This window comes from Dipteris shenzhenensis, chromosome 14 (assembly GCF_047967505.1).
Source record: "Dipteris shenzhenensis isolate YYH24624 ecotype China chromosome 14, Dip_SZ_1.0, whole genome shotgun sequence".
Classification (NCBI taxonomy): domain Eukaryota; kingdom Viridiplantae; phylum Streptophyta; class Polypodiopsida; order Gleicheniales; family Dipteridaceae; genus Dipteris; species Dipteris shenzhenensis.
In genome coordinates, this window is record NC_141609.1 from 49835120 (window position 1) to 49847370 (window position 12251).

At 45.1% G+C, this 12251-nt stretch overlaps 1 protein-coding gene across 4 annotated transcripts in view; it reads left to right on the plus strand.

Annotated features, from left to right (window-relative positions):
• LOC147894766 (uncharacterized) overlaps positions 1-11845 on the plus strand; it is a 61958-nt gene extending 50113 nt beyond the window's left edge. For 3 of the 4 annotated variants that reach the window (XM_087385098.1, XM_087385099.1, XM_087385100.1), the window contains exon 5: positions 9898-11845. In XM_087385098.1, coding sequence (XP_087241224.1) covers positions 9898-10316 — 419 coding nt within the window. In that variant the 3' untranslated portion in view covers positions 10317-11845. The remainder of the gene's footprint in view (positions 1-9897) is intronic. The other variant, XM_087385101.1, reaches the window with a different exon arrangement.
• The last annotated feature ends 406 nt before the right edge of the window (positions 11846-12251 follow it).

A 12251-nucleotide genomic window follows, 5' to 3' on the forward strand; every position in this document is an offset into this window, starting at 1 on the left:
AGGTATTCTTCCAGTTGCCTACGTACCTCCGCTTCTTCAGTAAAAATCATTCTATAGGGAGGTCTATTTACAGGTTCTGCCCCCGGGATCAGCTCAATCTTATGCTGAACTTTCCGCTCTGGAGGTAACCCATAAGGTAGTTCATCCCTAAAACATTCAGAGAACTCCTCTATTATAAGATTAGCCAGCTTGGCCATCTCACCACTTTGCGTAATATCAGTGCTAGTCGAAGAATCATCCATCGACTCTACCGATGCTGTGCAAAGGTACAAAAACTCTACTTGAGCCTTTCTGATTTCCATCACGGAAACCAACGGTCCCTGAGGTATATCTCTTTCACCTCGCAAGACATAAAGCACATCATTCATCTTGAATTGATATACGTGCTTTTTCCAATCAATGGCTGGATTCTTCCTAGAATGCCACGCCATTCCCAGGGCTATATCCACATGAGCAAGCTTGGTTATTTCAAAATCAAGCTTCTCAGCATAGTCCTGAATCCGAAGCTCTAACTGGGTAACCCCTTGGTCCCATACTTCAGTTGAACTTCCATCGGCCATCCTGACTGTATACGCATAGTCAGATGGACTTGTCTTTAATTTCAGCCTCTTCACGAGCTTGGAGTTAATCACATTGTGAGTTGACGCTGAGTCAAACAACACAATGACATCATGACTGGCCACTTGCCCTTTCATTTTGATTAACTCCGTATCATTGAAGGCTGTATACCCCGTTGCTGCGGGCTTAGATAGGATGTTATCAGGTGCACTCGTCACTAACTTAGTAACAGACACACAGAACAAACAAGGTACTAACCTCTGAGAAGATCCCGCTAGCTGAATCTGCATCTCTTCCGCTCTGGGACTTCCCTGCATCTCCACGGCGCACTCTGAGATCACTATCTCAGCCATCCGACGATCTTTATTACGTGGACAATCTCTCCACTGATGAGGTCGAAGGCAGAAGGCTCCTCGCTTTTTCCCGCTGTTCTGGGTTCAAGGGAGATTTAGACCAAGCCCGGGCTGCCATTGGAGTTACTTTCCTCTTCACTCCAATGGTGGTACTTGGTTTAGGAGTTTCAGCCGGTCTCGCCTGCTTGGCTTGACCACTCGGCTGCGAACCACTCCCTCTACTAGCCCACTTCTTCTTAAACCCAGACTTCTTCGGATACCCATACTCGGTTCCGACCTGTGCAAACCCACTTGGCTTGCTGCCCTTGGCATCCTCGTAGTTCAGGGCTATAGCTATTGCATCATCTAGCGTGTTCGCGTACTTAGCCCGAACTTCCATTTTTATTCGATCATTCAATCCAAATATGAAATCTTTCACTTGGATTGATTGAGGCAGGGGTTCGTCAACCTTCATTACACTCTCTCGAAACTTATCAGTGTATTATGCCACTGATAAATTTCTCTGACGAAGGTTCCTATATTGATCCCAAGCTCGGGATGCTTCGTCAGGAGGTAAGAAGTGTTTCCTGAACTCTCTTTTAAACCCCTCCCAGGTAGTGGATGCTATGCCATCTTTTTGTTGTTTAATCCACCACCGATCCGCTGCCTCACTAAACATATGGGTGGCCTCGCGGATCTTTTTGATGTCATTTCTGATCTCACAAATGGCGAACGCCTCGTCCCATTTGTGTAGCCAGGTCTCAATGACATCGGAGCTACGGTCGTTCATCCGACCAGAATACTTTTCCGGTCTGTAATTGGCAATATTTGGCACTTTAGCCTTCCTAGGCTCGACCGTATGGACACTAGACTCCAGTTCCATTGGAGCCTTACCCTTCTCCTCTCGAGAAGGTCTGGCAGACATACTCTGTAACGCTCTCCTAAGTTCAGATTGCCCTGCGTTGGCTTGTAATTGCTGCGCTAACAACTGTTGCAAGGCATCCTCCAGCAATGCAATTCTGCTAGATAAAGTGTGAGCTACTGGGTGCGATCCTTGCTGGGTCGGCCGGACTCTTGATTCACCAGGGTCCCTCCTGGAAGCCCCTTCTTCTGCTTCCATTTAGTTCAGTAGGTGTTTTGTTTTGGGGCTTTTTTTAAAAAAAACACCCCTAGAACACTGTAATCACAAGCTAACACAATTCAGTGTACTGACACTCTGAACACAATTCCCTATACTAGGGAATTCCTGCAATCTGACATGCACACTAACTACGCACTTGACACAGGCATATATTCAAATCCCGCTTTTCCCTATACTAGGGAAATTTCTGCAAATTAACTCAGACTCAAGTATACAGGCATCTGCACAGGCATAATCTGTCCCTATAGCATCGTAGACTGGAAACTCATATGCAAGCGGAGCATCACCAAACTAAAACAAGAGAAGAAAACACAGCATTGACAGAAGTGACAGAGAGCCCCCTGGTCTATGAACTCCGATCAAAATCTGTCTGAAGGAATCGAAAACTGGCACGGGTCGAGGCAGCCAGATATTCCGAAGCCTGTGGGTCCTATGCCTTCGTGTTCGCTGCGCCAAATCCTGACTACGTGCTCACCCGAGCAATTTGCTCCTTCACACCGCTCACGAGCTGCTGCTGCTCCTTGGAGATACCAGTAATCACATGTCACGTTGCAGGCCTTCCCGTTCACGAGCCACTTGCGTACGTCGGTCTACCAAAGGAATCGGTCCTTTCTCTGTGGTTCGTCAGGTCAGCCCGTCGCGTGGAGGTCTTGTGCATCGCCCAATCCCCGTATCGCTTTGAAAGCCTTGTGCGTCGCCCAATTCACGTACCGCGTTGAAAGCCTCCTGCAATTCTGCTCTCTCCAGCCTATCGACCGTCGTCACGACAGCTCCACTCTGCGTTGCTCTTCATCCCTCGTCGAAGGACCTTCTCTCTCTTCACGTCCCGTCCAATCCACGTCGCAGGTCATTCTCGAATAGCCTACGCTTCACGTCCCGTCCAATCCACGTCGCAGGTCGTTCACGAATAGCCTACGCTTCACAATTCGTTTCATCGTAGCTCACAAAACCCCTCTCATCCTCTAGCCCAAGCTCTGATACCAATTGTCAAACTCTAATTCCTAATCTAGCCTCTACTGCAGATCACGGGAGCAGCACCATGATTCTCCTCCCAGCCAATTCTTGCTAAGGCTCACAAGCGAGGCAGAGAGCTACGTTACCAAAATCCACGTGAATCAAATCCTTCTCTTCTCTCTCTAGCCTTAGCAAACCCCAAATCCCTAGATAGATCTAGATGCCACATGTCATCCATATAGGGCCTTCCTAATGCAACATTTCACCCCTCTCTTGGGATGCATTTAATTCCTTGCCCCTAGGCACAATCTTAGCACTAGGCCCTTGGTCTCAGATCTATCTAGTCTGGTGCTATCAGCCCTCACCTAGGACCTTGACATTAAATCCCTCCCGATCATTTACATGAAGCGCAAACACATATATTACAGAGATAGATCCTATAAGGGAAATGTCGACTGATTCTTCCGAGGTCATGCTACCTCGGCTAGAGCGTAACAGCTTTTCTAGAAAGCTAGGCTTTCTAAAAGCCAAGGCCCATCGAGTCTATAACTTGGTGGATTGCTTCCCTTCACCAGCCCGTGGACTGCGCGCAAGCTACTCCTCTCCACGCCTACCCTCTTGGATCCCCGTCAGCCAGGGCGGATTGCTGCAGAACGACCGTACAAAAAACCCGCCTTCTCTACCGAGATCCGTCAGCTAGGCCGGGGGGTGGTTGCTGTTTGTCAGTTCGGGATCAGCCGCCTCTTTCCCTTCAGCCAGCCTTGCCGTTTCTTTGCCTTCTCCTATCCTCGTGGCAAGCCTCTACTTCGCTGTATACTCCTAGCTACGAACCCGGCTACTGCTCCTCTTCCCTAGACTACTCTCTTCACCGAAATCAGTTCTAGTTATGGCTGATTCAGTAGAACCCATGCTTTCAGAGGGTGATCAAGATATGGATTACCATGGAGGGAACAACTGAGGTCTCTACGATGATTTAATTACAAAGATTGCCTTCAATGAATTCACCACAGCTCTCGACCCTAAGTTTGAACTGGTTAATTCGAATCAAACGGGGTTGATGCAACAACTCTAAGGGATTCAAGCTTCTATCATGCTTTTGACCAGCGTTGTTCAGGCGCTCACACATGATGATGCTTTAGCTTTAGTGTTGGGCCCGAATATTACACTAGATCCTTATCCCGGAGATCAGAAATCCAGGACCAAGGAAGTGGTCGATACTTGGTTGCAGAAGTGGCAAGTACACTTTCAGTTTCACCCTTATCTTGATGAGAAGAAGATGCAACTTGGAGCAGGGTATTTATCAAGGAAGGCCTTACTTTGGTGGAAGGACGAAGCGCTCCACCTGGATCGAATTTGGAGAGGTCTTCAGGAAATAATTTCTAAAGAAAGAGGAGGATTATGATATTGTAGGCAAGCTCAAGGCCCTCGATATGTCCAAACTGAATTTGACTTTTGAAGTTTATCGTAAGATGTTTCGTGATTTGGAGACCAGAGCTACAAAGATGGACCCCGTCATCTTATTGGGCTTCTTTGTGGATGGTTTGCCTGACTTGTATAAGCTTTAGATCAAGAACAACAAGTGTACTACTTTGCAAGAGGCCATGAACTATGCATACACCTATGATGATACTATGGCCAGTGCAAAGAGAACCATTACTGCCGACGCGAGTAGGAAGAATAAGAGGAAGTTCTTCCAGCTACCAACTAGTACAGGGGAGTCGAAGTTAGTTGACAATGCCTCCAAGAAGAATTCGACTCAGATGAAGAATGGTCGAGCCTGTTTCCTATGCACCCTGAAGCTAAAGAAAGAAGGATGTTGTTTTATTTGCGAGGAGCGGGGCCACACATGGAATGATTGTCCTAAGCGTAAGAACCAAATGCAAGCGCCAAGACCAAAGCTCCATGCAGGCCAAGGAACCAAAGCGAAGGGAGCTAACCAAGCATCGATGACAGGTATTTCTGAAAAATGTCATTACCTGCTCACTTTCTTGTAATTGGACTTTTAATAATTCGTTATTTGGCCCCTATGACCTTTTCCGAGCTTATGGAGAAGTAAGGGACCAAAGAGTTCACATTCTTTTCGATCTGGGCAGCTCTCACAATTTTGTAAACTACAAACTTGTGCAGAGGATGGGTCTGTCCACGACACCTAGCGATCACACCTACGAGGTGCAGCTTCCACCTGGAAAGGAGTTTTGGGATCATAAGATCCGGATTCAAGACTACACAGCTACTCTTACGTGCTATGTCATGCACTCGGAACATGTAGACTTGTTGATCGGAATAGAGTGGTCTAAAACCCACGATATTTGGATTGGATGGAAAGATCATACACTCTTTTTTGGACAAGGATACCCAATTTTGTATTCATTGTGATGATATTCCCTCTTCTCAGGGACCTATTGTATGTGCGATGCAGCCTCGAAATATAATAAGCACTTCTCATTATGATGTATATTAGTGTGTTTTGATTCTGGTTTCTTCATTTGTTGTCTCTGTTTATAACAAAAATGATTGAAGTGTGTTTAAATACCGAGAATTAAGAACGTTGTTAGATGATTTCATGGATGTATTCCCTGCACAATTATCGGAAGGCTTATCTCCAGAACGGGCAGTAGATCATTGCATACATTTAGTACATGGGGCTCAACCTATTAGTATTCCACCATATAGTATGAGCCAACTCGAGGAGGACGAGTTAGCTTCACAGCTATAAGACTATCTGAATATGGGTTATATTCACCCAAGTAAATCACCCTGGGGTACACCTTTCCTTTTAAGAAAGAAGATAGATGGGTCGTGAAGAACGTGTGTAGATTATCAACGATTGAATAAATTGACAATTACGAATAAATACCCTCTTCCTCGTTCATATGATTTGATAGACCGATTGACCGTAGCGAAGTACTTCACTAAGATTGATTTGTGTACGGGTTATCATCAAATCCGTATCTATGCTAAACACATAGATAGAACCACTTTTCGTACTAGGTATGGCCACTACGAGTTTCTCGTATTGCCTTTTGGTTTGACCAATGCTCCGGCTACCTTCCAGCAAATGATGAACGATTTGTTCCAATATTATTTGGGCAAATTCATTGTTGTGTTCTTAGATGGCATCTTGGTATATAGCCGATCGCTAGAGGATCACATTGGACACCTCCGGATTGTATTAGTTATTTTAAGACAGCATAAGCTCTATGCCAAGATGAGTAAATGTAACTTCTTTATGAAGGAGATCATTTACTTAGGACACAAGATTTCTTCTGAAAGTATCAGCATTGATCTAGATCGTATCCAAAAAGTTTTGGAATGGCCCATCCCTCAGACAGTGAAACAACTTCGTTCTGTCCTAGGATTTACAATTTTTCTACGGAAGTCCGTGTGTGATTATATATTCTGACATCACGACGCCCTTGACCAACATATTGAAAGGTCGTGGATGCAGGTCTACCCAGCCGATTTCTTGGAATGATGCATTGAACAAGGCTTTTGAGACCTTGAAGCAAACTATCAAGGAAGCCCTTGTTCGCACTACCCGATTCCACATGGCCTTATGTTTTAGAGGCTGATGCGAGTGATTTTGCGATTGAGGCAGCTTTATTCCAAGAGGGTAGACCTAGCTTTTGAAAGTAAAAAGCTAGATGACACTCAATATCGTTGGCCCACACTAGAAAAAGAACTGTATGCAGTAGTATATGCTCTAAAGATTTGGAGACACTACTTGTATGGTTCTAAGTTTCTTTTATTGATAGATCATCAGTCAATAAAGTATGTGTGACGGGTTGGAATCGAGGGGAAGAATGGCTAGATGGGCAGAGCTAATGCAAGATTTTGATTTTGAAATACGTTATCGAAAGGGTTCCATGAATAGTGTGGCGGATGCCTTAAGTCGAGTCAAGTTTCTAAATGCTATGTCATTTATGAAAATATCCTCAGACCTATTTCAATCCTTGAGAGGGCTTTGCGCAACTGATAGTCATTTCAATTCTTATTGGCAAAAGGTCCAGGATGGGAGCTCCATGGTTGACCAAGACTTAGGGATTGTGCCACCTACGTAACAGGCGGTGGGAGGTCACAATGGATGATTAGGAACGGCTTCCTGTTCCGGAATGGAAAGATATGTGTGCCAAATGTTTCGGATCTTCGATCCAAGATTCTCTGGGAGTTTCATGATGCTCTTAGTGCTAGACATCTAGGTATACATTGGAATCTCTCTCTTGTGAAACATACTTTTTATTGGCCTAAGGTGTGTGCATTTATTGAAGGCTATGTGATAGGTTGCCGGGTTTGTCAGGTTACTAAGGCAGATTGCCTTAGAAGTGCGGGTTTATTACAGCCATTGCAAATCCGAGGTAATAAATGGGAAAGTATTTCCATGGACTTTATTACTGGTTTGCCTAGAACGTGCAAGGGTCATGAGTCCATTTGGGTCATAGTTGACCATCTGACAAAGATGGCTAGCTTCTTACCTACTCGATCGACTATATCAGCTATTCAGTTGGCTCATGAGTTTGTGGACCAATTGTTAAAGCTATATGGTTGGCCTTCAGACACAGTCAGTGATCATTGGGACTCTAAGTTTACAAGTAACTTTTGTACACTTGTTTTTGAGAAGTTGGAAACTACTCTTAAGTATGAGTTCCTCAGATCGTGCACAATTCGATGGCAGTACAGAGAAGGTTAACCAATTGGTTGAAGATACGCTTCGTGCATATGTTTCTAGGGGCCAAGCCTATAAAGGGGCCCAGGGGTTCAGTTTTTAGAGAGCCGATGGGAGCAAGTCTAGTTCCCTAGTGCTAGGTCTGATCTTGGATTGAGTTGCGGACGTGCGCTTGCATCTTAGCGTAGCCCAAGGCCCAGCAGTAGATCTAAGCCCTCTAGGTGCCACCTAGTGGTATGGGACACTAGGCTGGACAGGATCTAGCTGGGAGTTTGTGCCAGTAGCTCAGCTTGTGGCATCTCCTGATTCGATATCGTATCCTGTAGGTGAGCAGCTTGCTCAAATTTCTCATGTTTGGTGTGTTCTTGTGTTTGCTTGCATGTTAGATGTTTCAGGAGTGCTGGGGTCGTGTCAGTGTAGGTACCAAGAGAAATTAAGGAAATAATGAGATACACGTACCTGTAGTCGGAATAGGTGGATTATTCAAGGATGGTATGATGAAAAAGGGAAACTTAGAAAGGAGCTACAGCTCCTCCTTGTCTCTCCCTCAGCCTCCCTCAGCTCCCTTCCTCCCCTCTCAGCCCCCCTGGCTCCCACTCAGCCTCCCCCGCCTCCCTTCTTAGTCCCCCCTCCGTGCCTCTACGCCTCCTCTCCCTGCCCCCATTAGCCCGCTCCCCTTTCTCACACCCCCTTCCTACTCCTCCGTCCCCCTTCTCCCCCATGCTCTCCCTTCTCCGCCTCCTTGCTCACTCTCTCAGCCCTCTTCCCCTTTCTCCTTCCTCTAGCCCCACTCTTTTGTCTTATCCCTGAGATGGATGGAGCTTGTAATTTCAGTTTGAGTCGGCCTCTCACCCTCGATTGACGAATAGCGCATTTAGTCAATCCCCATTCACTTCCACCGGCTGCAAGAACATGTACTTTTGCAAAAGACAAGTTGCTGCAGCTTCAAAGATATGGAATTGGAGTCTCCACCACCCTCTTTGCTCGCATCCATGTATCCCACCCTTCTAGACTTCAAGCTAGAGACAGGATGCTTGCGGCTTTACCCTCGAACATCATTCCACGTCTTAAAGATTTTCACTTGTTGGGACGTGGTTTCTTCCAGGTGGTCTTTGATTCTCTAGATGCTGCGAGCACTGTGCCCAAGGCCAGCCCATTGCACTTGGGCTCTAAGAGGATTTTTGTGGGACCTTTCACATTGGGCTTCAACCCAGTAAAAGCGGATAGCAAGGTTTTTTATCTTTTCATCAGGTTCCTCGGTCTTCCTCATGTATATCATTGGCTCCTCGTCTCAATTGGAGCTACCTTTGGAGTGGTCACAGAGATCCCCCCCCCTCCTTGGTTTAACCTCTTCAGTAGCAGCAGAGTCGATCAGATCAAATGGATTCCTAGAGTCATGGTTGTCATTGAGGACCCTAACTTATTCGATGACCATATCATGTTATAGCGCCCTGATGGTTCGTTCTTTTGGGAGATAGTCGAGAATGCAGGCAGGCAGGACTAGTGCAAGAACTGTAGGTCCTTTGGGCATTTTTCTAGTGATTGCCCAAGAAAGAAGAAGAGGCTCAAAAAGCCTTGTAGTAGAGCTCCTCCTCGATGTCAATAGTGTTCCACCGGCACCGCCTTCACATCCGTCACGTGCCGCACAATAGCACCCATTGCTCCTATTGTCTCCTGTAGGGTTCCGGTCCCGTGCTCCTCCACCACTTGCAGATTAAGTGGAGCCCTTACTCATCCCAAACCTAGGGCTTTGGACATTGCCATTTTTGTTGTGCTAGTGATTCTCAAGATCCTTCTCAAGCAGAGTTGTACCTGAAGTGACCCCTTGCTTAGCGCAAGACACTACTGCTTTGGATGCTACCCCGTTTGCCGCTCCTCACCTTTACCAAGCCGTTAGAGGTACGTGATTGTGGGAACTTTAGTTCTATCCATTATGGTCACAACATTTTGAAGGTGGGTGCTAACGATCGATGGCACAAGGATCCAATCAGTGTCCACCTCCTCCCCAATGATCGGAATTGCTTGACAATGTCCTTGAGCCTCGTGAGATGGCTTCCGAAGGATTGTGCATTTTCAAACCAGAGAGCTAGTTTCTTAGATACAATACCTGTCATGTTTTTTACCTTGTATTCTTCTGCACTTCCTCCAGGTATCCTTAGTTGATTCAGATGCTTTGTTACAAAAGTGTACCTTAATTACTGTTACACATACAGACAAAGACCTTGCTAATATTGTGGACTGCTTTGCAGGGGAAGATTCTGTGAGGAAATCAGTGGAAGGAGTTTATGGGTCCTTTGGTAATTCAGAGATGAACTCATTGAAGGGCCATGAGACTATGCATTTTGATCCAAAACCCTTTGAAAATGAGGCGAGTTGCTCAGTTGAAGATTCCACAGAATTCATGGAAAGGAGAGCTTGTGGTAGAAAAGGGCTTGAACTAAGGTCCATGGTAAGAACAAGCTCTGCATTTTCTTTGAGCAGTGAGGAAAGTGTACTTTCAAATGGCTTGTCTTTTGATATTGTTGCTCCAATATACAATGGCTCCCTACAGCCTGCCAATAATTACAGACTAAATCTGCACAGCGTTGAGGACACTCCATCTGAAAAGCCCTCCTCGCACAATCATCCCTCTTGTCCTGAAGGACAATGCAGCTCTCCAATTTTGTAGAGTGAGCCTCAGTTTCCAATGTTGTATGTAAAGAAACATCTGATTCACCACACAAAGCTGCTTTCATGGATGGGAGTAGCCAGCACTAAGCAGTGGTACAGTGCACACGTGATGTTCAGATGGAACATCGGGGAATAGCTGATGTGCATTTTTTCCAGTGTCCAAAAGTTAATGGCCGAAGATCAGAAAATGGGTTCAGTACATAAGTTTTCTTCTCCAAGTTGGTGATGACTTACCCTTTCCAGGAGCTAGCCTTTCTAGTTTGACAATCCATTATCTTTGAGGAAAGTGCACGCAAGGAACTGCTTATGTGAATCCTGTTGGTGATAACCGAGATTAAATCTGAATACACGAATTTCGACTGTATCTCAATGATAGCCAGGATATTTTGCCAGGTATCAGGAGGAAAGCGTTCTGCATTTTCTTTGAGCAGTGAGGGAAGTGTTCTTTCAAAAGGTTTGTCTTTTGATATTGTTGCACCTATTTGTCCAATATACAATGGATCCCTACAGCCTGCCAATAATTACACACTAAATCTGAACAGCATAGAGGACACTCTATCTGGAAGCCCTCCTCGCACAATCATCCCTCTTGTCCTGAAGGAAAATGCAGCTCTCCAAGTATTTGCAATTATCTTGAGTGAGCCTCAGTTTCCGATGATGTATGTAAAGAAACATCCGATTCATCATGCAAAGCTGCCTCCATGGATGGGAGTAGCCAGCACTAAGCGGCGGTACAGTGCACACTTGATGTTCAGATTTAAATGGTGGAATAGCTGATGTGCATTCTTTCCACTGTCCAAAAGATCAGAAAATGGTTTCAGTATTTAAGTTTGCTTCTCCAAATTGGCGATCACTTATCCTTTCCAGGAGCTAGTCTTTCTAGTTTGAAGATCCATTACCTTTGAAGAAAGTGCACGCAAGGAACTGATGATGTGAATCCTGTTGGTGATAACTGAGATCAAATCTGAATACACAAATTTTAACTGTATCCCAATGATAGCCAGGATATTTTGCCGGGTATCAGGAGGAAAGCAGGACTTAGTTTCATCTTCTGTGTCTGCTGAGGCCAAACACCGTGGATAGGACTTGTTACTCAGTTCAGCTCTTTTGCTGTTCTTGAATAATGGTTCTTTGAAGAGAAGTAGGATTAAATAATATTTTGGAGGAGTTGCTGATGGATCACTTGGCTGAGAGGTTTAAAAAAGAATCACTCAGGGATCATTTTGTTTTGAGGTTACAATAGTGAGTCCTGAAATCTGGAAGGGCAACAAAACAAGATAGCATTTTTTAGCTGAGTCTGCTGGTGTCTCTTGGGTTGATGATATGAATAAAGAAGCTTATTTATGCACAAGAAAGGCATTGTACGCTGTCTGATCTTCCAACAATTGCATTGTACATGACACTGTTGTTTGAATTGGTTGGTGATGGGAAAAAATCCATGTTCTACCAGTGGAATTGAGAGATGACTTCCTCGTGTTTCTTTTTTCTTTTGACATTGTTCTTATCAATATCACCAGGGTATGCAGACGTCTACCAGTTTTATACGACCTTCAATTGTACCCATCATTGGTCCAAAGGGCGGCCTCTTTTGTTTCTGTTTGTTTCTCTTTTACTGCATGTGACACGGCATGGCAGTTTCTTATTTGCAGGCTTGTGGGATGGTGCACGACCAGAACTTTTGCTTAGGAGCAAGCTTCAAGGTTTAGTACCAATGAAAAGCTCAAGAGCAAGCTTAAAGATCTAGTATCCATAATGGTGCACGGCAAGAACCTTTGCTTAAGAGCAAGCTCGAGGGGCTAATACACATGAAGATAAGTCTTTTAACTGTTGATGTACACAATTTGTGACCAAGTGGAGCCTTATTGGACACTCTTTGACCATCTTCCCTTTGGAACACCCCTAGGGCCACATACACTCCAAATATGTAGCCTTT